Below are 26,655 nucleotides of genomic sequence, written 5' to 3'. Positions count from 1 at the left end.
GTGCACCTAAATTTCACAGTGTGCAACTCCTGAATATGTGTGAGGTGCAGTGGTTAGAGCCACAGCCTCAGCACCCTGAGGTTGTGGGTTCAAATCCCTCACTGCTCCTTGTGACCCTGGGCAAGTCACTTAATCCCCCATTGCCCCAGGTACATTAGATCGAGTGTGAGCCTGCCAGGACAGATAGGGAAAAATGCTTGAGTACCTGAATGTAAACCACTTAGACTACAAGTGGTATATAAATGCTTAAATAAATAATAAATCACATGACCAAGTGCAACTAATTAATGACCATATATTAACCAGATCGCAGGAAGATAGCGAGGAACTCCAGAGCGACTTGTATCAGCTAGAGAAATGGGCAGAGCAATGGCAGATGAAGTTCAACGTGGAGAAATGCAAAGTAATGCATTTAGGTAGTAAGAATAAGGAACACGAGTATAGAATGTCAGGAGCAACTCTGGGTAAGAGCGAACAAGAAAAGGACCTGGGTGTACTGATAGATAGGACCCTGAAGCCGTCGGCACAATGTGCGGCAGCGGCAAAGAAAGCAAACAGAATGTTGGGCATGATAAAGAAAGGAATCACGAGTAGATCGGAGAAAGTCATAATGCCGCTTTATAGAGCAATGGTCAGACCACACTTGGAATACTGTGTACAACATTGGTCTCCCAACCTAAAGAAGGATATAAAACTGCTGGAGAGGGTGCAGAGACGAGCAACGAAACTAATAAGAGGTATGGAGAAATTGGAATATGAGGAACGACTCAAGAAACTAGGATTGTTCTCCCTTGAGAAGAGGAGGCTGCGAGGGGACATGATAGAGACGTTCAAAATACTGAAAGACATCGATAAAATAGAGCAGAAAAACAAATTATTTACATTGTCCAATGTGACACGGACAAGAGGACATGGTTTGAAGCTAAGGGGTGACAAGTCCAGGACAAATGTCAGGAAGTTCTGCTTTACGCAGCGAGTGGTGGACGCATGGAATGCTCTTCCACAGGAGGTTATTAAGGAATCCACTGTGCTAGGATTCAAAGGCAAATTAGATGCACATCTCCTTATGAGAGGCATAGAGGGATATGGGTGATTAGAACAATCAGGTGTATACCTGACTGGGCCTCCGCGTGTGCGGATCGCCGGACTCGATGGACCATGGGTCTGATCCGGAGATGGCAATTCTTATGTTCTTATGTTAACCCATTCATCAAGTCCTGCTTGTCCCTGAGGTAGAAGTAGCATGGGTTCTTGCTACATTTTGGGATTGTGTGAGGTACTTGTGACCTGGACTGACCACTGTTAGAAACAGAATACTGGGCTAGATGAACCCTTGGTCTAACCCTGAACAGCCACGCTTATGTTCTTAAGCATAAATATCCACAAAAATGACTTTTCATCTTCGGCTGGTGCGGGAGGAAACAGGCCCGGCGAAGACAGTGGCGGGAGGGAGAGAAGAGAAGCCGAGAGAAGGAGACAGCGGCAGGCAGCAGCGGTAGCTTGGGGGAGCGTGAGAGAGCTCCGCCCACCCCCAACGCGTCACCGCCAGCGTCACCACCAGAGCGCCGGACTCCCCCTTAACAGGAGAAGAGCGCGGCGCTTCACTTTTCATCTTCGGCCGGTGCGGGAGGAAGCAGGCCCGGCGAAGACAGCGGCGGGAGGGAGAGAAGAGAAGCCGAGAGAAGGAGACAGCGGCAGGCAGCAAGCGGTAGCGTGGGGGAGCATGAGGGAGCTCCGCCCACCCCCAACGCGTCACCGCCAGCGTCACCACCAGAGCACCGGACTCCCCCTTAACAGGAGGAGAGCCAACGGCGCACAGCCGTTCGGCGCGCGGCAAAGGCGAGCGGTAAAGATGCTCGCCTTAGCAAGAGCGCCTTTGCAAAGGAGCCTGCAGAAGGAGCCAGGAAGCTGGGTCGACTAACAGGGAGCCCCAATACGTAAGTTACATTCCGGTTATTGTTCTTTTGTTTACTATTACCTAGTCACACAGCACACACCGAGACAAGCACTCTCAAACAGCTCAACAGCACCAACACAACCAAGACCAACGATCAACAGGAGGACTGCTATCAAGAGGGCAGGACACACACAATTGAGAAGGAGAACAAGACATGAGCGCCCACGGAAGCCAGAAGATGAGCTTTTCAGTCTTCTGCACTGGCTGCAGTATGTATGACTACCTCCCCTCGGGGACTAGGGCATACATTTGCAGCCGATGCAAGGAGCTGGACAGCCTGAAACTGCAAGTACGGAGGGAACTGTGATGGAACTCGAAGAACTCCTTGCCAGGAAGGAGGAAAACTGCATGCAGGAGAAGTTGCTAGGGGAGCCCGATACCAGCGAAGGGATCGTGGAACTAGAAAGATTCATCGAGGAAGCCCACCAGCAACACGTAGAGATCCCAGGGCTGGAAAGCTGTACCCAGGATATCCAGAAAGAAGGCCTGGAAGAGAGGAGAGAAGACACCCATGCAAACACAGAAAAAACCGAAGATGAGGTAGGAGACATCCGCACACCAGAAGGAAGAGAGAGAACACAGGAAGACGTCCCCCCATCTGAAGAGCCGAAAACAATTTCAAGAGTAGCACTGGAGGAAGAAGACTGGCCCTATACCATAGAAGTGGACTTACGACCCCCAAGAAACCCCCGAATAAAGAAGATGGGGATCATCGTAGGTGACTCCATTATACGTCACGTGGACAGCCACACCGCAGGAGGAAGAGAGGACAGAATCGTCACCTGTCTGCCTGGAGCAAGAGTGAAGGATGTGGCCAACAGGATCTCCAGGATCATAGACAGCGCAGGGGGAAAGGATACTGCTGTGCTCATCCACGTGGGAACAAATGATGTGAGCGGACGGAAGTATGACAGGGAAGAAGAAGATGAAGGGCCAGCTCCGCTCACTTGGAAGACAGCTGAAGATCAGGAAGGTGAAGGTGGCCTTCTCCGAGATCCTCCCAGTACCAAGAGTGGATGGAAAGAGACAAGGGGAATTGCAAGCTATTAACGCCTGGATGAGACGATGGTGCGAAGAAGAAGGCTTTGACTTTGTGTGCAACTGGACGGCGTTCTGGGGAAAAAGCAAGTACTACAGAAAGGATGGACTACACCTCAACAAGGAAGGAGCAAGAGTATTGGCAGGCAACATAAAGAAGGCCATCGAGAAGGCTTTAAACTAATAAATAGGGGAAAGCCGACAGTCGACCACCAGTCGATGGCACGGATGACAGGATGCCCCGATGAAGGAACCATGGGCTACTACTCATACACAGGAGGGGACGACCTCACAGCAAATAAGGAAGACAAGGCAGGAAGGGACAACTCAGACACAGGAGGGGATGACCGCACAGCAAACAAGGGAGACAACACTGGAGCAGTTAAGGATACCGTGAAAGAAACAGTAGGGACAGTAAAGAGTAGAAAGTTCAAAAAGGTAACACGAAGAGAACTCAAATGTATGTATACGAATGCTAGAAGTCTAGGAAACAAAATGGGGGAACTAGAGACAATAGCAAGACATGATAAGTTGGAAATCATTGGCATAACAGAAACATGGTGGAATGAAGAAAACAAATGGGACACAGTACTACAGGGATACAAACTATATAGAAGAGATCGAGTAGGGCAGAAAGGTGGAGGAATTGCCCTATATGTTCAGGAAGGAGTAGAATCTGTTGAAGTGGCTACGACGGAAACGAAAGAGAAGCTAGAGTCCCTCTGGATCAAGATTCCTGGCCAAAACAGCGCAGACACGAAAATTGGCCTTTACTATCGTCCCCCAGGACAGGCGGAGGAAACTGATTCAGAAATGATAGAGGAAATCAAACAAGAATGCAAGACGGGCAATGTAATAATATTGGGAGACTTCAATTTCCCGAGGATAGACTGGAAACTAGGAACCTCCAACTGCGGCAAGGAGGCCAAGTTCCTGGAGGCGCTAGGGGTTTGCTTCCTGGAACAAATGGTAAAAGAGCCAACACAAGAGGCAACACCACCCTGGACTTGGTACTAAATGGCCTCACAGGACCGACAAAAGAAGTAGAAGTTACGGTACAGCTGGGGATGAGCGATCACAATGTGATCAACTTTAAGCTTGACATCGGGAATAGAAAACGTGCCAAAACCTTAACCAAAACCTTTAACTTTAAAAAGGGCAAATACGATCGCCTGAGAGCCATGGTGAAACAACGACTCAAGAAAAAGGTGGACAAACTTGAAACGGTAGACCAGGCATGGTCCCTACTGAAAAATACTATCACAGAAGCACAAAATCTCCACATTCCGAGGATCTCCAAAGAAGGGAGAACAAAAGGTAAGGGAGAACCGGCATGGCTTACCAGAAGACAACTGAAGATCAGGGAGGTGAAGGTGGCCTTCTCCGAGATCTTCCCAGTACCAAGAGCGGATGGAAAGAGACAAGGGAATTGCAAGCTATTAACACCTAGATGAGACGATGGTGCGAAGAAGAAGAAGGCTTTGACTTTGTGCACAACTGAACGGCGTTCTATGGAAAAAGCAAGTACTAAAGAAAGGATGGACCTCAACAAGGAAGGAGCAAGAGTATTGGCAGGCAACATGAAGAAGGCCATCGAGAAGGCTTTAAACTAATAAATAGGGGAAAGCCGACAGTCGACCACCAGTCGATGGCACGGACGACAGGATGCCCCGATTAAGGAACCATGGGCTACTATTCATACACAGGAGGGGACGACCTCACAGCAAATAAGCGATCACAATGTGATCAACTTTAAGCTTGACATCGGGAATAAAAAACGTGCCAAAACCTTAACCAAAACCTTTAACTTTAAAAAGGGCAAATACGATCGCATGAGAGCCATGGTGAAACAACGACTCAAGAAAAAGGTGGACAAACTTGAAACGGTAGACCAGGCATGGTCCCTACTGAAAAATACTATCACAGAAACACAAAATCTCCACATTCCGAGGATCTCCAAAGAAGGGAGAACAAAAGGTAAGGGAGAACCGGCATGGCTTACTAGACAGGTGAGGGAAGCCATAAAAGAAAAGAAGGACTCTTTCAAAAAATGGAAACACATGAAAACAACCGAAGCATGGAAAAAACATAAAGATGATCAGAAGAAATGTCACAAGGCGGTGAGAGATGCCAAAAAGGACTATGAGGAAAAAATAGCGCAAGAGGCCAAAAATTTCAAGCCCTTCTTTAGATACGTGAAAGGGAAAAAACCCGCAAAAGAGGCGGTGGGACCCCTGGACGACCAGGGAAGAAAAGGGTACATTATGGAAGATAAACAAATTGCAGACAAACTAAATTGCTTCTTTGCGTCCGTCTTTACGGAGGAGGGTACCGCAAAAATACCAGAAGCAGTGAAAGTGTTTAGTGGAGTAATAGAAGACAGCTTCACCACAGTTGAAGTGGAGTTGGACCAGATATACTACCAGATCGACAAACTTAAAAGTGACAAATCCCCTGGACCGGATGGAATTCACCCGAGAGTCTTAAAGGAATTTGAAGGTTGAAATCGGAGAGTTATTGCAAAAACTCGCCAATCTGACAATCAGAACTGGACAGATACCAGATGACTGGAAGATAGCGAACGTCACGCCAATTTTCAAAAAAGGATTGAGAGGAGAACCAGGCAACTACAGACCTGTGAGCCTTACGTCTGTCCCTGGAAAGATGGTTGAAGCACTGATCAAGGATAGCATAGTCCGGCACTTAGGCACACACGACTTGCTGAAACCCAGTCAACATGGGTTCAGGAAAGGGAAATCATGTTTAACGAATTTACTTCAATTTTTTGAGACCGTGAACAAGCAAATTGATAGTGGAATGCCGGTGGACATAATATATTTGGACTTCCAGAAAGCATTCGACAAAGTTCCACATGAAAGACTTCTCAAGAAACTACAAAGCCATGGAATAGAGGGAGCTATACAAAGGTGGATAGGCAAATGGCTGGAAAACAGAAAGCAGAGAGTGGGCATAAATGGGAAGTTCTCAGACTTGGAGAAAGTGACTAGTGGTGTGCCCCAGGGCTCGGTACTTGGGCCGATCCTATTTAATATTTATATCAATGACCTGGAAGACGGAATATCCAGTGAGATCATTAAGTTTGCAGACGACACAAAGCTATGCCGGGCAATCAGATCGCAGGAGGATAGCGAGGAACTCCAGAGCAACTTGTATCAGTTAGAGAAATGGGCAGAGCAATGGCAGATGAAGTTCAACGTGGAGAAATGCAAAGTAATGCATTTAGGTAGTAAGAATAAGGAACACGAGTATAGAATGTCAGGCGCAACTCTGGGTAAGAGCGAACAAGAAAAGGACCTGGGTGTACTGATAGATAGGACCTTGAAGCCATCGGCACAATGCGCGGCAATGGCAAAGAAAGCAAACAGAATGTTAGGCATGATAAAGAAAGGAATCACGAGTAGATCGAAGAAAGTCATAATGCCGCTTTATAGAGCAATGGTCAGACCACACTTGGAATACTGTGTCCAACATTGGTCTCCCAACCTAAAGAAGGATATAAAACTGCTGGAGATGGTGCAGAGACGAGCAACGAAGCTAATAAGAGGTATGGAGAATTTGGAATATGAGGAACGACTCAAGAAACTGGGACTGTTCTCCCTTGAGAAGAGGAGGCTGCGAGGGGACATGATCGAGACGTTCAAAATACTGAAAGACATCGATAAAATAGAGCAGGAAAATAAATTATTTACATTGTCCAACGTGACACGGACAAGAGGACATGGTTTGAAGCTAAGGGGGGACAAGTCCAGGACAAATGTCAGGAAGTTCTGTTTTACGCAGCGAGTGGTGGACGCCTGGAATGCTCTTCCAAAGGAGGTTATTAAGGAATCCACTGTGCTAGGATTCAAAGGCAAATTAGATGCACATCTCCTTATGAGAGGCATAGAGGGATATGGGTGACTAAAACTACATCAGGTGTATACCTGACTGGGCCTCCGCGTGTGCGGATCGCCGGACTCGATGGACCATGGGTCTGATCCGGAGATGGCAGTTCTTATGTTCTTATATACCAAGATGAACCGCTATGTAGTTATTAACAAGCATCTCATTACTATGCAAATTGAATTATGCAGCTTGCATTTAACTTCACAAGCTGCATTATTCTTTGAAAAATAGTGCCAGCTTTGAGTATCAGGCTATAAATATATAGCCTAATGCTCCTGGAGAGCTTCTTAAAAAGACCAGAGTTGGTGCCTACATTTGAACCCTTATGACACTCAAATTACATTCCCCCATCCCCACCACCTACTGAGGTCTTTCCTGGTGGCTAGAGCAGGGGGTATGACCAATCCAAAGTTACTCCTGCACCATTGGTTGGTAGTTTCAAAATGGCATCAGTCAACCTCTAGCAGTAGTCTCATGGTCAAGCAAGTTAGTAACTCCTAAAGTAAATATAGCTGAAATAAAATATGTTATTTTACCACAACTTAGTAATCACCCCTTAGATGTGTGCATCAATTCCAATATATATATATAAATACTCATTATCCAAACTGTAAAGAAATTTTATTAAATTGTGGTGTATTTTAGAAGCACTAAATACATATCTGAATCCAATTTTAGAAAGCTGGGATATATGTGTCCAAAATGGGAAAACATATTTTTAGCTTCAAATAGGATAAAAAATAAAAGTGGCATAGGGATACCAATAACGAAGTCAGGTTAAGACTTATTAAGGAGGGGCGCTACCTGCTACTGAAAACAGACATAACAGGTCAACTTCATACTCTACTTAATGTGTATGCCCTGAATTCTGAACAGAGGTCTTTTTTTTTTTTACTTGATACACTATTGGCCTGTCATGGCAAGAAATGTCTGATCATAGGGGGAGATTTCAATACCACACTTAATCCCTGTTTAATCAGTGTGGGAGTAGCAGACTTCTCCCATTTGAGTTAGGAAGATACTGCAAAATCTGGGAATCTATTGAGGGCTGGTGGATGCATGATGAACCCTTTATCCCATGACTAGATATTATATTTGAGACTTGGGTACATACTTCATATTCTTTGAGTTATGCAGGGTCAGTTGATACACGTGCAGGCAGTTGATATAGAACCCCAGGTATAGGCAGACCATGTACCATTATGTCTCTAGAAAAGCGACGGGGGATTGGTTAGGGAACAAAGACACTGGCATTTCAAGGATGCTCTCCTTTTAAACCTTAATAATATTGGCCAAATTGAGAATGGCTTGAAGGAATATATACAATTTAATGCATCTGAGGACATATGCTTGATTTTGACACTAAGGAGCTCATTTTCAAAGCACTTAGACACAATAAGTACCATAGATTACTATGGTACTTTATATGTCTAAGTGCTTGGAAAATGAGCCCTCATATGTAGTAATTCAAGGGAAGATAATATTCTTGGAGGTCCACATGTAGAGGCAGCATAAAGAATGTGAGGAGGCTTTCTGCAAACAAATTCTGCAATTAGAACAACTACAAATATGGATCAGTGACCTCAAACATTATAATTTCAGTTAGACAAATACTGGGCCTTGAACTCAAAGCACTAGATATGGAGGGGATCATGAGCAGTTCCAAAGATTGCAGCAGACCTTTTTGAGTCTGAAAATAGAAAGCCCAAAATCTTATTGTGAGTATTAAGGATCATATGGGACAGGAACACAGACACACTGAAGCAATTCAAGAGACTTTCCTTAGTTTCTATGAGAAGCTCAAATTTTTTTAAAGTGAAGTAGATTTTATAGCCATAGACACTTGTTAGTGCGAAGCCAACCTGTCCCATTTAACTCTGGGAAAAGCTCAACAATTATCACAATAGATTTCAGTCGATGAAACCTTGTGGCCAATTAAAACACTACCCCACAACAAAGCTCTAGTTTTACTAATAAATTTTACAGGTATTTTAGGAAATAGCAGTCTTCATCAAACCAGCGAAGAATCCCACAAAGTGTGACTCCTATAGACCAAATTCACTTTTGGGAACGAATTACAAGCTGTGTACAAAATTTGAAAGTCCTTCTACCGACCCCCAGGGCAGTCCAAAGAAATTAATGGAGAAATGACGGACGAGATAAAAACACAATTGCAAGGGAGACAACGCAGTTATCATGGGTGACTTCAACTATCCGGGGATAGAATGGAACCTATGTACCTCTGGCTGCGCTAGGGAGACCAAGTTCCTGAATGCTGTACGCGATTGCTTCTTGGAACAATTTGTCAAGGAAAATACGAGAGGAAATGAAATTCTGGACTTAATTCTAAATGGACTGCGAGGACCGGCACAAGGTGTAGAAGAAGAAGGGACGCTGGGAAACAGTGATCACAATATGATCCGCTTCGACCTGGATGCAGGGGCAAAACATCGGTCCAGAAAGACGGCCACGGCGCTGAACTTCCGAAAAGGAAATTATGAAAGGATGAGACTCATGGTGGGGAAGAAGATTAAGAAGAGGATAAGCACTGTAAAAACACTAGAGCAAGCATGGTCCCTTTTTAAGGATACAGTCACCGAGGCGCAAAATCTATATATACCACGTATCAACAAGGGATCCAACAGGAAAAAGAACAAAGAACCGACATGGCTCACTGTAGCAGTGAAGGAAGCGATCAGAGACAAGAAAACCTTATTTAAGGAATGGAAAAGGTAAAAAACGGACAAAAACTGGAATAGGCACAAACAACATCAACGCAGGTGCCATAAGGCGGTAAAAGGGGCCAAAAGAAACTATGAGGAAATAATAGCCAAGGAGGCAAAAAACTTCAAGCCGTTCTTTCGATATATCAAGTGGAAATGACCCACGAAGGAAGCAGTGGGACTGCTGGATGACCATGGAATAAAGGGAGTGCTAAAGGAGGACAAAGTCATCGCCGACAAACTGAACACATTTTTTGCATCTGTATTTACCAAAGACGATATACACAACATACCGGAACCCATCAGGCTATATGCTGGAAATGAAGACAGGAAACTGACAGGGTTGATGGTCAGTCTAGAAGAGGTATGAAGGCAGATTGATAGGCTTAAGAGCGATAAATCCCCGGGACCGGTTGGCATCCATCCAGGGTCATCAAGGAACTGAAAGGGACTATAGCTGAACTGCTTCAACTAATAGCCAATCTGTCGATCAAATCAGGAAAGATTCTGGAAGACTCGAAGGTGGCGAATGTTACGCCGATCTTCAAAAAAGGTTTGAGGGAATATCCGGGAAACTACAGACTAGTGAGTCTGATCTCGGTACCGGGAAAGATGGTAGAAGCGCAGATAAAGGACAACATCATTGATCACCTTGACGGACACGATCTGATGAGGACCAGCCAGCACGGCTTCAGCAAAGGTAGATCCTGTTTGACGAATTTGCTGCATTTCTTCGAGGGAGTAAACAGGCAGATAGACAAGGGTGACCCGGTCGACATTTTATATCTGGATTATCTGAAGGCGTTCGACAAGGTTCCGCATGAACGACTACTTCGGAAAATTGCGAGCCATGGAATCGAGGGTGAAATACTCATGTGGATTAAAAAACTGGCTGGAGCAAAGGAAACAGAGAGTGGGGGGTAAATGGACAATACTCGGACTGGAAGAGCGTCACCAGTTGGGTGCCGCAGGGCTCGGTGCTTGGACCAATGCTCATCAACATCTTTATAAACGATCTGGACATTGGTACAACGAATGAGGTGATTAAATTTAAGGACAATACGAAGACACAGGGGAATTGCGAAGATCTGCAACGTAACATAATCAAGCTCGAGAAATGGGCAGTGACATGGCAAATGAGTGATGCATGTCGGTAACAAAAATCTCATGCACGAATACAGGATGTCCGGGGCCGTACTTGGAGAGACCTCCCAGGAAAGAGACTTGGGAGTTCTGATCGACAAGTCAATGAAGCTGTCCACGCAATGCGCAGCGGCGGCGAAAAGGGCGAACAGAATGCTAGGAATGATTAAGAAGGATCATGAACAGATCGGAGAAGGTTATCATGCTGCTGTACTAGGCCATGGTGTGCCCTCACCTGGAGTACTGCATCCAGCACTGGTCACCATACATGAAGAAGGACACGGTACTACTCGAAAGGGTCCAGAGGAGAGCGACTAAAATGGTTAAGGGGCTGGAGGAGTTGATGTACAGTGAGAGACTGGAGAAACTGGGCCTCTTCTCCCAAGAAAAGAGGAGACTGAGAGGAGACATGATCGAAACAATCAAAATACTGAAGGGAATAGACTTAGGGTTCCTTTTATCAAGCCGCGATAGCAGTTTAACGTGCATAATAGCGCACGTTAAACCGCTGGCTGCATGAGCAACTAACGCCTCCCTTGAGCAGGCAGTAATTTTTTGGCCAACGCGGGGTTTAATGCGTGATGAAACGTTGTGCGCGTTAACCCCACTAACGCGGCTTGATAAAAGGAGCCCTTAAAGAACAGGTTGTTCACCCTCTCCAAGGTAGATAGAATGAGAGGGCACTCTCTAAATTTAAAAGGTGATAGATTCCGTACAAACATAAGGAAGTTCTTCTTCACCCAGAGAGTGGTGGAAAACTGGAACGCTCTTCCAGAGTCTGTTATAGGGGAAAACACTCTCCAGGGATTCAAGACAAAGTTGGACAAGTTCCTGCTAAACTGGAATGTACGCAGGTGAGGCTGGACTCATTTAGAGCACTGGTCTTTGACCAAAGGGCCACCGCGTGAGCAGACTGCTGGGCATGATGAGCCACTGGTCTGACCCAGCAGTGGCAATTCTTATGTTGTTATGTTCTAGTCTGTTAGAGATAATCAAACAGAGTTCATAGAAGGTCAGAATATTTGATAATATTCAACAAGTAGTGTTACTTTTATTTTTATAAAAGTAATACTTTCACCAATTTTTACTACTTTTACTCAGTTTCATCTGATACGTGATGTTAAAAGTAAAAAGTAAAAGCAAAATTGAGACATAAATGACAATTTCTCAGTACTCCAAATGAATCAGCATGGAAAAGGATTTTGCTATTGCAAACCTTGTCATGCAGTGGATCATCTCATCTTAAATTTTGCTGTTCAGTGCATATAGCCTCTGGGGCTCATTTTCAAAAAAGACAGATGTCCAAAAGACAGCATAAACCAGCACTTGGACATCTTATTAGTCAAAATGCCCAAGTGGGCATTCTCAAAACAGACTTTCAAGACATGTTTCTGGTGGTTTTGTCTCCAATGCGTCTAAATCTTAAAGGGCACGCATGTTAGAGGCATGTTTTGGATGGGCTTAAGGCGGGCTTAGAACTTGGGCATCCTGCAGGGATAATCAAACTTTTAACAAAACTTCCGGGGCACCATTTAGACATTTGGGGCTAGACCTGTTTAAAAAAAAAATAAGGATCAAAAAGGAGCCCATACTGACCAGATGACCACTGGATGGATTAAGGCATGACCCCCCCCATCATCACCGACCCCCCTCTCACCACCCAAAAATGTGAAAAAAAAACCCCCAGTACTTTCCAGCATGTATGACAGATTCCCAGGGCTCACATATATCTGCACAGCAGAGCAGACGATGAGGTCTGGTGCCACCCCCTAAACATGCCGACTTCCAGGCTTCGGCATCACTATGTGCTGCTAGCCTTCAGGGACCTAGATGCCTGTCCTGGAGGCCACATAGCGGTGGCTTTTTTTTTTTAAGAAGGGTTTAATTGGGCTTTAATGGTGTGACCAATTATTGCACTACTTAAACACAATTAAACCATTTACATTAGGTGCCAGTAGGTGCACCTAGGTGCTTGTTGGCGCCTAACATAAGGCAACTTGTCTGTTTATGTACTCATTAAATACTTGTAATTCCAAACCAAATAAACCCATGCACTTATCTTAACATAGCCCAATGGTCCGTTTCACCATAATTAGGCTTCGTCAGGGGTTTCAATAAATTGAGTGCAAGGATCTACAAAACAATATGAATGAACATATAAATAAATCTTGTCAAATGCACAGCAGGCACAGAATTATATTGTGACAAACATCTCAACACTTTACCTTACTACTTGATAAACAGTGTTTAGCCTCTTGCTCTACACTGGAGAAAACAGCGACTATAAATAACAGATGCCAACCCATGCGCTCTATTGTCAGTATCATTCATGTGCATGCGTACATATATCTACACTCTCTAAGAGAGGTAACATAGTAAATGATGGCACATAAAGACCTGAACAGCCCATCCAGTCTGCCCATAAGTTATACCTATTAAAAAATGCATGAGTAAATGAACTTGTCTCTTCTTTGATATTTATGGGTCATAGACTGTAAAGTCCACCTGGTATTGTCCTAGGTTCTAAATGCTGAAGTTGCCATCCAAGCTCACTCCAGCTTATCCAACCATCTTGTTTGCAGGATATTTACCATAAAGTCTAGCCAGTAACATCCTCATATTCCAAGTTAATGGAGTTCCCATTGATGCCCTCCTCAGCCCATCCTACACCAAATCACCACATATGCGACACAGACTATGCAAGTCTGTCCAGTACCGGCCTTAGTTCTTTAATTTACATTCTTAAAAGAATATAACACTCCTGTGAATAAATCAAATAGAATAAAAAATCTTCAATTATAGAACGAGCTGTGATTATATAAAAGGTTTCCAGTCTATGCAGTTGTTAAGTCCATTGGGTTCTAATGTCCCCAAAGCATATATTCAATGAATCTCTCTCTCTGTTGTAAATCTTCTTATCCAATCGCCCCCTCTGCCTTTTGCTGGCTCCAAGTCGAAGACATAACATCTGAGGTCCTTAAAAGAATGTGAATATTCAGCGGAATGTACTACAAGGGGGTTCATTGATTTTTTTGTCTCTTAATATTAGACTTGTGTTCAGCCATTCTCAGTCATAAAGACCTTTAAGTCAGTCCTACATACATTTGACATGTCGATAACATGTAGATAAACTCAGTTCTACAAGTTGTGATTGTCCTCAAAGTGTATTCTTTTTGATCTCTCGGATTTACAAAACTTTTAATTTGCAATGTAATCTCACCTATACTGGAAACAAAGAGTCTACCACAGGAGTTCCACACAAAAAAACAGCAAAGCCAAAACAAGAAGAAAAACTGTGGAACTGATTATCTTGATGCAGTCTTTATTTAAACAAGGTTCAGATCAAAGAAGCCAAAATTAAAATACACAGCAAAAGGTTTGTGGTATAGACCCGACACGGGCCGTGTTTCGGTCATGAAAGACCTTCTTCCAGGCTCCGGTACTGCTATAAGCCACAAGTAAGGGATTGCCAAATGAGCAAAACAAAATACTGTGTGAGAGTAATCATAACCGTGCGAGGCAATGCCATCTAAACGATAGAGAGAAGGTCCCACAACATCAACCTTCTTTTTAACTCCTCTCTTTGAAATATCAGCTGGACAAAATAATTCATTTAAGTTACATTCTCTCTAAAATGCTATTCTAAAATTCTTATTCTCTGTGCTCCAAACCGGAGTGCACAAGTCAAAGTATTGAGATCTTGATCTTTCACCTTATGTCCCGATAACAAAATAATGCGGTAATATAATCTATCTCTCTTGTAGCATCTTTTTATGACTGCTGGGATAACTGCTTTTACTTAATTTTGTTATCAACATTTTTGCTTGTTTCTTAAATGTAAACAAATCCAAGAAATTTCTTCTTATTCTAAGAAACTGAGAAAACAGCAAACTTTCTTTTAATGCCTTAGGATGGCAACTCCTGAACTCCAAGAGTATTCCTGTCAGTAGGTTTTAAGTTTATAATAACTGACAAAAAAGTCACTGCTCTATGAACTGTCAAATGTACACAACTTAATCAAAACGAGCCTCAGACACACTGACTGAATATAAAATTACATGTCAGATACTTTTAGCCAATAAGGCAACATGTCCTTAATCATCGGCTCCTCTTACATGTCAGGTGGGAAATTCAGTAAAAAACCTGAACACCACCTGACTATAGAGTAAGGTATAATCACCAGTATACAGTCACACAACAGTGTACCACACAGTTAAACAAAAAAGTGCACAAAACACCAAAAAACAAAAAAGCCAAGTACTTAGCTGGGAGAAAAAATAGTAGTGGGTCCTCCAGGTCAGTTCAGGAACTGTCTCAACTCTAGTTGCACACACTCCGGTCTCTCAACGGCTGGTAGCACATAGCAGGTCCAAAAAAAGAAAAACTAGCTGTGCTTCTACACAGTCTTACAAAAAGTTCTCCCAGGAGCCAACTTCTTTGACATGGGGGCCGCCGCGGGAGCAGACTGCTGGGCACGATGGACCACTGGTCTGACCCAGCAGCGGCAATTCTTATGTTCAGTTGTAACACACACTTGATCCCAAAGGCAAACGGTTCTTCAGCCACGCTCAAAGGCAGCCCAGCACAATATTCACAAACTTCCCAGAGAGTACTCACAGCCAATGGAAAATAAAGAAACCAAAACAAAGCCTTCTTCAACAAGAGTCACATTCAAATTGATTCCTCAGGAAAAAGGGCGCAGGGAGTGTGCGTGCCTCCATTGACGTCAAGGGCAGGGCCAGGAAGGAGTTTAAATCTATCTGCTGTCCCTAAGCTGATGCTGTGGTTAAGGAAAAGAATGTGCTCTGTGTTTGTGAAGCCTGTGTTTTAGATTTCGGCCCCTTATGTGATTTGAATTTGACATCCCTGTGCTAGATCTTGATTTTTTAAAAATGCCAAGTTCTTAAATAAAAGTTCAAGTTTTACCAAGTCAGTTTTTGTGGTCTAAGTTTAATTCCTCTGGTTTTCTTAGATCTAAGTAGGTCCATTGGAGAACCTTTCTTTATAAGAACAGACACTTGGGATAGGAGCAACCTTTTTCTGATGTTCTCCTGCAAGTGTCTGGTAGTATATCATGGAAATAAATATATTTTTACTAGTTCTATGCAAATAGAAGAATTTTTACATTTTATGATACCTATTTAGTACTTGTTTCCATTTTTACGATATTTATCTTCTGTTAGGTGGTGAGAGGAATGCAGTCCTGATATAACTTATGTAAGGCTTATAGCAAGTGACTCATTATCCCAGGACAAGCAGGCAGCATATTCCCACACATGGGTGACGTCACCGACGGAGCCCCGCAGCGGAGAGCCTCGAAAGCAAACTTGCTTGAAGATCTCAAGCTTTCGAGTGCTGTAGCGCGCATGCGCGCATGCCTTCCCGCCCGAACTAGGGGGCGCATCTCCTGTGAGGATCCTCAGTTCATTGTTTTCCGCGGAGCTGAAAAGACTTGTGCTTCTGGCTCTGCAGCAATTTGCCTTCTCTCACCACAGCTGTTATTTTTTTTTCGGTCGCTGTGATTACGGGTTATTCCCTTGTTTATTTTATTGTTTTTAAAAAGTAAAAGTAAAAAAAAAAAAAAAAAAAAAAAATTTTTGTTTCTGAGTCCGCGGGCTTGGGCCTAGGCCCTTTTCCCTTTTTTTCGACGGACTTTATTTTTTCTATGTCCCGGCCTGTGACCGGGTTTAAACGTTGCTATTCGTGCGGCAGGACGATTTCTATCACCGACCCTCATAGTCGGTGTATGGTCTGTTTGGGTCGTACTCATCGTCCAGAAGATTGTGATCGCTGTCTGACCCTTCAGCCTCGTGCTTTTCGCCGCCGCTGCGACAGATTCATTCATCTCTTCAACATGGAGCCTGAAAAAACCTCGGCCTCGACGGTCTCGACTCCTTCGGGTCCAAAGGCCTCGACATCGGGACCGACCTTGGGCGGTAAGGCCTCACCCTCGACCCCTGCTTCGACCTCAGCCTCGAAGACCTCAGGGTCCTCGGCCTCGAAGGTCTCCTTGATCCCGTCCTCGAAGCCTGCTTCTGGGGGTAAGTCTCCTGCTTCCTTTTCAGGTACCATGCTCAAGAAGCCTCCAGAGCTGCCCGGGGCTCTGTGTATGCCTCTCTCCTCCAAGTCTTCGGCGAAACGTGCCTCCAAGTCTCGGGAATACTCTAAATCGAGGTCGCCCTCCTTGGAGCGCACGGGAGCACCTTTGATGCCAAATCCTTTGGTCTCGGTGCCAATGTTTAAAGATATGCTCAAGTCTATTTTGACTACGCAAATTTCTTCGATTGTAGCTCAGTTAGTCCCGTCCTCGAATTTGCCTCGGGTGGACCAGCCTGAGCAGCAGCCTGAGACCCTGATCCAGCATCCACGGGGCAGGTCTCGAAAGAGAATTTCTTCTTCAGACTCCTCGCCGGATATTGCCTCGAGATCCTCTTTGCCTCGTCTGAAGCATCGCTCGAGGCCGTCGAAACACCTTCCTTCGAAGAACTCGAGGCATCGGGACACATCCTCGAAGACGAAGATTGCTCCTTCTTCTTCTCTATCTTCGAGGCATTCGAGGTCGAGGACTCTTCCCTCGAGGTCTTTCCGTCAAGATCTCTCTCCTCCGGTTTCGAGGCATTCTACCCCCCGAACTCCAAGGACATCCCCCTCGAGGGGTCTGAAGAGGAAGCATTCCTTCACTCCACCACAAACTGGAAGTGGGGCTTCTTCAGTGACAGTGAGAGTGGAGTCGGAACCGGTGTCTCAGTACTCACGTGAGGCTTTATCCTCTTATTCCGTGGCTCCTCGTTCCAGGTCTGCCTCCCCTGAAGAACCTTCTTCTTCCAAGTCTTCCTCTTTTGCCAAGTTTGTCTATGATATGGGTCAAGCTCTTCATTTAGACTTGCATTCAGATTCCAAATATACCCCAGAATACTTGGCTGACATGGAGCTAGCGCATTCTCCCAAGGAGACCTTGCGTTTGCCCATGACACCAATGCTTAAACAGACCTTCATCCGCAATATGGAGAAACCTTATTCGGTCACTGCTATTCCATCAAAGCTGGAATCCCGTTATCGCACTGTCTCCTGTAAAGGATTTGAAAAGTCACAACTCTCTCACCAATCTTTAGTAGTGGAGTCCTCCCTCAAGAAAGCCCATCCATCTAAGATATCTGCAACAGTCCCTCCTGGTCGTGAAGGTCGCACTATGGACAAGTTTGGGCGCCGCTTATACCAAAATTCTATGAGGGCGAACAGAATTTTGAATTACAATTATGTTTTTACATCATACTTCAACCATTTTTTGAAGCTGTTGCCATCTTTTTTTCCAGACTTGTCTAAACACCGTCTGTCTGAATTTAAACAGATCCTTCAGTCTCTTTCTCAGTTGAGGCTTTTTATATTGCAGGCATCTTATGATGCTTTTGAGCTTTCTTCCCGGGTGTCGGCTTTTGCCGTGGCCATGCGCCGTCTTGCCTGGCTCCGCATAGTCGATATGGACCCAAATTTACAGGACCGTCTTGCCAACTTACCCTGTCAGGGGAATGAGTTGTTCGACGACTCAATTGAAGCTGCCACCAAGAGGCTCTCTGAGCATGAGCACTCTTTTGCTTCCCTGATCAGGTCTAAGCCCAAACCATCTACTGCCCGGGCATATAAACCGCCACCTCGTCGATATCCCATGAAAACAACTACTGCATTTTCTAGACCACCTCCTCGACGTCCTCAGCAGTAGCAACGCCCTCAGAAATCTCAGGCGCCTGTTGTCACCAAACCGGCTCCGTCTTTTTGACGTTCCGATAGAGAGCATTCCATCCTCCCTGAAAAATTCTCTTCTGCCCATTGGAGGTCGACTTTCCCTTTTTTCATCACGTTGGGAAAGTATTACATTGGACCTCTGGGTGCTGACAACGATCCGCGAGGGATACTCTCTGCTCCTGTTTCAGGTACCACCAGATCACCTGCCAAGAGAGTGTCATTCCAGGTCCTCGCAACTCCCCCTTCTTCTTCAAGAAGCTCGGGCGCTCCTTCGCCTTCGAGCGGTGGAGGAGATACCTCCTTCCCAACACAATCTAGGGTTCTACTCCAGGTATTTCCTGGTGCCCAAGAAGACGGGGGATTTGCGACCCATTCTGGATCTTCGAGCCCTCAACAAATTTCTAGTCAAAGAGAAGTTTCACATGCTCTCGCTTCCAATCTTGTATTCCTTAATGGATCAGGGGGATTGGATGTGCTCACTGGATCTCAAAGAGGCTTATACTCATATATCTGTTCAGCCGAACTTTCGCAAATATCTCAGGTTCAAGGTGGGGAACCTTCATCTTCAATACAGAGTTCTGCCATTCGGCCTTGCCACCTCTCCCAGAGTATTCACCAAGTGTCTGGTCATGGTGCCTGCAGCCCTGTGCTCTCGAGAGCTACAAGTGTTTCCTTATCTCGACGATTGGCATATCAAAGCCCCTTCTCTTCAAAGGAATATAAAAGCGACCCATCAGACTATTTCTTTTCTTCAAAGTCTAGGGTTCCATGTAAGCTTCCCCAAATCTCAGTTGGTTCCAGCCCAGTCCCTTCAGTTTATTGGCGCGACTCTGGACTCTGTCCACATGAGAGCATTTCTACCCTTAAATCGTCAAGAAACCCTCTGTCGACTCTGCCGGCAAATGTCTTCCCTTTCGACAGTCTCTGCCCATCAGATGATGATTCTGCTCGGTCACATGGCATCTACGGTTCATGTGACTCCCCTTGCCAGACTTCACCTTCGCATTCCTCAGTGGATCCTGGCATCTCAATGGCAACAAGCACTGGACCCGCCTTCTCGCCATATAATGGTAACTCCTTTATTAAAGAAGTCTCTCCACTGGTGGATGCTCTCTTCCAATCTTTCCAGAGGTTTACGATTTCACAATCTTTCACATCAGAAAGTGCTCACGACAGATTTGTCCACCTACGCATAGGGAGCCCACGTAGATGGTCTCCGTACTCAAGGGTTGTGGACGTCAGCAGATCGCCGGTGTCATATAAATCTGTTGGAACTCAGAGCGATTTTCCTTGCTCTCAAAGCTTTTCTTCATATTCTTCACGACCAGGTAGTACTGGTTCGAACAGACAATCAAGTAGCCATGTATCATGTCAACAAACAGGGAGGGACGGGATCTCACTCCCTTTGTCAAGAAGCTCTCAGGTTGTGGAAATGGGCGATTTCTCACAACATCTTTCTCAGAGCTGTATACATACAGGGTCAACAGAACTGTCTGGCAGACAAATTGAGCCATCTGCTACAGCCTCACGAGTGGACACTCAATTCCCCCACGCTTCATCAGGTGTTCATTCGCTGGGGGACCCCTCAGATAGACCTTTTTGCGTCGCCCGGCAACTTCAAACTGCCTCTGTTCTGCTCCCGCATTTTCTTGCCTCATCATCTCGAAGCGGATGCCTTTCTTCTGGACTGGAGGGAGCAGTTTCTTTATGCCTTCCCTCCATTTCCTCTGATTCTCAAGACTCTTGTCAAGCTGAAGGCGGAACGTGCCACCCTGATTCTGATAGCTCCTCGGTGGCCCAGACAACCGTGGTACTCCCTTCTACTTCAACTCAGTGTCAGGGAGCCTCTACTTCTACCAGTTTTTCCTTCTCTACTCACTCAGAGTCAAGGGTCTTTACTTCATCCCAATCTGCAGTCTCTTCACTTGACAGCTTGGTACCTTTCGACATAACAGACCCTTCTCAATGTTCTCGGTCTGTTCAAGATGTTTTTCTTGCTTCCAGGAAGCCGTCCACTCGCCAATGTTACGGCCAGAAGAAGACTAGATTTTCTGCTTGGTGTTCCTCTCGTCAGCTTCATCCGATGTCTTCCTCTTTACCATTGGTTTTGGACTATTTACTTCACTTGTCCCAATCGGGCCTTCAATCTACATCTATTCGAGTCCATCTCAGTGCTATTGCTGCTTTTCATCAGCCTCTTGATGGGAAACCTCTTTCTGCGCAACCCATGGTTTCCCCTTTATGAAAGGGCTTTTTAATCTGCATCCACCTCTTAAACCACCTCCTGTGTTCTGGCTCAACTGATGAAACCTCCTTTTGAACCTATTGACCGGGCTCACCTCAAGTATCTCACTTGGAAAGCTGTTTTCTTAATTGCCCTCAATTCAGTTCGCCGAATCAGTGAGTTGCAAGCTTTGGTTACAGATCTCCTTTCACGGTCTTTCATCATGATAAGGTAGTCCTTCGTACTCATCCTAAATTCCTACCTAAAGTTGTTTCGGAATTTCACATCAACCAATCTATTGTTTTGCCGGTCTTTTTTCCAAAGCCACATTCTCATCCTGGAGAAGTGGCACTTCACACGTTGGATTGCAAACGCGCTTTGGCTTTCTACCTCCAACGTACTCAACCTCACAGAACATCTCCTCAACTCTTCCTCTCTTTTGATCCAAATAGGTCGGGACGTCCTATCTCGAAGCGTACCATCTCCAACTGGATGGCTGCTTGCATCTCGTTCTGTTATGCTCAGGCTGGTCTTCCTCTGCAAGGTCGAGTGACGGGCCACAAAGTTAGAGCTATGGCGGCGTCGGTAGCTTTCCTCAGATCAACTCCTATTGAGGAAATCTGCAAGGCTGCCACTTGGTCCTCGGTTCATACTTTCACCTCTCATTACTGTCTGGATACTTTCTCCAGGAGGGATGGCCATTTTGGCCAATCTGTTTTGCAAAATTTTTTTTCTTGAATTGCCAACTTCCCTCCATCCCTTTTTACTTAACTTGGAGGTCACCCATGTGTGGGAATATGCTGCCTGCTTGTCCTGGGATAAAGCACAGTTACTTACCGTAACAGTTGTTATCCAGGGACAGCAGGCAGATATTCCCACAAACCTCCCACCTCCCCTGGTTGGCTTCTTGGCTTGGTATCTGAACTGAGGATCCTCACAAGAGATGTGCCCCCTAGTTCGGGCGGGAAGGCAGGCGCATGCACGCTACAGCACTCGAAAGCTTGAGATCTTCAAGCAAATTTGCTTTTGAGGCTGTCCGCTGCAGGGCTCTGTCGGTGACGTCACCCATGTGTGGGAATATCTGCCTGCTGTCCCTGGATAACAACTGTTATGGTAAGTAACTGTGCTTTCTTTTTCTTTAATTAATTTCCTTTGTTTGAAATAGTGTTTATCCCACATTACAAGGACTATATGGATTAGGGGGTTTGTTTGTTTTTCGTTATTTATTCTACTGTTTTTTCTTGCTGTATGTCTACATTTTTATATATCTTTGCTCATTTTTTGTTAACTGACTTAAAAAAAAAGTCTCCTATGTCTGCATACTAATAGAACATGAAAGCAACACCAAACATGGCCAAACATGAAGGTGAATATTAGGGTCTGATTACCTTTATGTTTTCTTCTTCTTCGTGTCTATGAGACACAAGCCCAATGTCTTTAAAGTATTACTGAATTCAGTGTACAAAAACTGAATTATTGCAAAAATAAAATATAAAATTGACAGCTACTCAAACTTACATTTGTAGGTCATGAAGCCAGTGTAAGGTTTTTGATGTAAGTCTTCCATCATGAAAGCATGGCGTAGGCAATCCAAATGTGTCTGTTTTGCATTTCGACCAGTCATACTTCCTGTCTTTTTTTTCACCTATGACAAAAAGTTTGTCTTTTCTACATCAAAGAATAATGATGTAAAAAATAAAATCCAGAATTTTTGAGTTTTTTATTCTTACATTTAGCTCCTCAATATTTGAATTTAGGCTGAAATTTCAAGCCAAAGTTCTACTCACAAAAACACCCTAAGGAGCACATATTTTTATCTAGAGAAGAATCCTTAGCAACTTCATATCAACTGGATGTCATCATTCACATCATTCTAAATAGGAGGCACTAAGGACCAAATTCTATAAACAGTACCTAACTCATAGGCACCAGTAGGCACCACTGTCAATCATCTGCTAGGTCCCATTTATAGAATCGTGTCTAATGGTACCTAAGCATTCTTAGGCACCAGTTCTTGGCCTAAATGCATTTTTTTATCCCTAACATTATGACTGGAACAGTAATAATATAAGCACAATAATGCACAGCTGTCTGACTGACATAGGAGAGAAGCTCTGGTTGGAACAGGCACCCTGCTGGATGCAAAAGACAGCTGACATAAGAGAGGAGTCTTGGCTCCTCTCCTTATCTTGGCATCCACTCCACAGCTCAGTTGTTAACATTGGAGAGAAACACTGGTTGGAACAGGCACCCTGCTGAACACAAAAGACTGCTGACATCAGAGAGGGGTCTTGGCTCCTCTCCTTATCTTGGCATCTAGTGCACGGACACGGGTACGTAGCTTTGGGCGCATGTCCGAAGGGGCATGCCCAACGGGGAATGCCCCTTTGGAGCATCTAGTAGCATGGAGTATACCACTCTGCTCCACTCTTATGGGAAAGAGAAAAGGAGGGACTAAGGGGAGTCTAGTTCCAACTGTAGTTAAAGGTCATATGGACAAACATTACCAACTATTGTAGATCCATAGTTGGAGTCCCTCCTCCCCTCATTTGGAAGCTTCCCTTTTCTCTGGGAGATGTACCCCTCCCCACAACCATTATTCCAATTAGAAGAATCTTCTGGACAATATAATGAGAAAGCTGAATTACCACAGGAGACTGTTAGTGGACAAGATTCTTCTATCCTGATCCTACAAACGGCCCTACACTTGAAGTTAAGGTACTAACTCCAATACTATTAAACTTTGACCTATTAAAGATTTTGTCTCTGTAACACAGGGCGTTTAGACATATTTTTAGCAATAACAAAAATGGACCAGACATTACAGGATAATTTAATGATGTATAGTAAATTTACAGCAGAGTCAGTTGAGAAATTGATTGATCAAAATAAGAGGTTTTGCACCATTGAGAAAAATCTGGAGAAAATAGATTCGCAGGTTAAATCCTGTCAGTCAGTCTATATTAGTGACCTCAGTTAAAGAAAACTTATTGATTCATTTACAAATGAAATTATTAGGAAATGCCTCCAGGGCTGTGAACATGAGGCTGCTTAATTTTCTTTAAACATGCTATTTCTCCCCTAGAGAAATATTTAACATGTATGTAAAAGATATTTTACAGTTGAATTTAGAAACTACCGATGTAATGAATGCTTAGTTACCTCAAGCTGATAGTAAAGAAGCTCCAGAGGGAGAGATATCTGTCTTAAACTCTCTTGATAGTTCAGACTTCAAGTTCTACTTTGTTAACTGTAATGTCATCAGTTGAAAAAAGATGGCGATTATGAGAACTTTCTTTAAAAAGAAGAGTATACCTTTTTTTAGTCAAACTATATTGATGTTCCCTGATCTCTCCAATCAAACTCAAAAACATTGTAAGTCCTTTCTGTTGCTGAAACCAAAGGTATTGGCGGGAGATGGATCTTTTTTCCTAAAATTTCCCTGTATATGGTCACATGGGGCACAGAATCATATATTTTGGGGGATCCAGTACATTTAGAATCATTTGTTGCTAATAAAGAGCTAAATTTATCTAAGGATTAGGTTGTTTAGGGTTTGATAATGCTCTTGCTTATACTGACCTTTCTATGAGGTACAAGGTGTTAACCTTGATATGGACTAGAGGGGCAAAATGTGGTTAATTTTGTTTTCTAGTTGGAATTTTTTTCCTATTCTTGTTACCTATGTTTATGTAACAATCAATAATTCAATTAAAGTAAAAATAATAATAATAATACACAGCTGTCAACCCCAGGTCAAGGCAGCTGCCTATACCCCTCCCAGATGCTAGCTGATAGGGCACACAAAATATTTCTTAAGGACCACGACTGAGGCCAACTTCCAAGCTGGGAGCCCTCAGCAAGTAAGCATCAGCCACTTCTCTCGCAATCCAGTGAAGTAGACCACACCAAGTGCTTAAACTCCAATCTCCAGTTTACTCTTTCAAGTGATTGAACGGCACATGCATGAACAATGATAAATGTTATAGAACAAATCCAACTATAAATAGGGTTACCAGATTTCCTCTTTAAAAAAAAAGGACATGTGGCCAAGCCCCGCTCCACCCCAGAACAGCCCCATTCTGTCCCTAGCCCCGCCCTGTTCTGACCCTGCCTCATTCTGCCCCAGCTCCGCCCTCACATGAACCTCATGTCTCCTTCCCCAAGCTCTGGCCCAAGTCTAGAGGGCCTCTAAGCATGCGTGGATGTTGACACGATGACATCACACTCATGCATGCATGTGTGTGATGTCATCATGTCAACATCCACGCATGCGCAGGGGCCCTCCAGACGTGGCACCGAGCTCGGGGCCTTCCAAAATCCAGACAAACTTGGGGCCATGACACCAATAACGCTTCACAACATTCATTCCTACCAGAATACCTGGCCTTGGTCCCATGTGCAGAACACAGATAAATTCTATGCAAATACAAAACCACAAACTAAAAGTCCTAATATACACAAACAAAATCCTAAAATGCCAGACTCTGTATGCAGTACAACAACAGAGAAACAGAAATACATTTCTTTCTGAACAGTGCAAAATATAGTTTTTTTTATGGAGAAAATACAATGACAATGTGTTCATGTTATGAACTGGTGATCAAGTGCCTCATGGATTTTTTACAGAGGCTAAATTCATGCAATATAGCAATTCAATTTTCTATGGAGTATTCGAAAGACAAGAGTGCATTTTTTGGATGTAAAAGTGTGTCAACTTTATCAATACTTTAACACACAAGTGTTTAAGAAAAAGACTAACCACAACACATTACTACAATATGGGAGTAATCATCCATAAGCATTTAAGAATAGCTTTCCTTTCTCCCAGTTATTGTGTATTAAAAGGATATGTAGCAGTTAGTTTATTACCACGATCAGGCCAAAAGGTTTTTTGTTGGATTTTAAAAAGGGGACTAACTAGTTCATGTCTTACATTCTGCCTATAAACAAGCAAAATTCACGCACATTGAACAGTCAGGTGGTAGCTTCTCTGACCATAATCAAAAAGACAATATTAACACTGTTTTATTAAGGTATTCATTGTGATGGGAAGAGGTGGCCAGAATTTTAAAGAGAAATTGGGACATTATGAAAACACACAGATTATTTAATGAGCAACATCTACGAGTTGCCTTTTCTAGACACAAGAACCTTAAGGAATTATTAAGTCCTGCAATGTTACCTGTTAGTGAAACTTTGAACGAGCAGTCAGCCCCAAGAGGGCATAAATAATGCAGAGACAAGGAGAAATCAGATACACAGAGGAGTTCTAAGTAAAAGATGGACTGACACCTGAAATATACTAAAGGAGTGCCAATGGGTCATGCAAGACCTCTGCAAGTTTTTAATTTTCTCAAGAGATTGTTAACATTTACTTTAAAGATATCACCAGACTAAAAATCTGTCAACTGATGATTCTAGAGCAGTAATACATTAGTAAACTGTATTCATTTTAGAACAATGCAATCTGGAATGGAACTGTCATTTATAGATCATACAAGTCTATCCCTGACTCTAAGGGCCCTAAAGAAATTTTTCCACAGTAGTGCAATATTGGAAGAGGGATTGCATAGGCAATATTTAATGACTTCATGTTTCAGTTTTATCTCACTCTGATACTATACTCACCGACATTGTAATCATTATGCGACATAATATACAGTTCATGTCCTATTTCTGATTCATCATGTACTTCTTTAGATGTTTTTGGTGGATTTACAAGTTCTCCTGCAGGGATCCCTGAAAATTATAATATCCATTTGCATTATACAACTGAAGCATCTATGCAATACACAAAGTTATATTATGGTGTACTAGAGGACCAAAATAGGAACATCTCTGGAGGTTTGAATCCTCACTTAGTACACATATATCAAGGTTTCCTTTTTTGTCAAAAAAGGAGATATTAAGACACTAATCAT

The 26,655-nt window shown here is 43.8% G+C and overlaps 1 protein-coding gene across 2 annotated transcripts in view; it reads right to left on the bottom strand.

The window, feature by feature from the left end:
- EFHB (EF-hand domain family member B) overlaps positions 1 to 26,655 on the bottom strand; it is a 120,227-nt gene that overhangs the window by 38,671 nt on the left and 54,901 nt on the right. For both annotated transcript variants that reach the window (XM_033930668.1, XM_033930669.1), the window contains 2 exons: positions 26,363 to 26,473; positions 22,250 to 22,376 (listed from right to left, as the gene is read on the bottom strand). In XM_033930668.1, the coding sequence (XP_033786559.1) occupies positions 22,250 to 22,376; positions 26,363 to 26,473 (238 nt within the window). The remainder of the gene's footprint in view (positions 1 to 22,249; positions 22,377 to 26,362; positions 26,474 to 26,655) is intronic.

This window comes from Geotrypetes seraphini, chromosome 2 (assembly GCF_902459505.1).
Source record: "Geotrypetes seraphini chromosome 2, aGeoSer1.1, whole genome shotgun sequence".
Taxonomy (NCBI): Eukaryota; Metazoa; Chordata; class Amphibia; order Gymnophiona; family Dermophiidae; genus Geotrypetes; species Geotrypetes seraphini.
The sequence above is the reverse complement of the archived record's forward strand: the minus strand, read 5'-3'. Positions and strand labels throughout refer to the sequence as shown.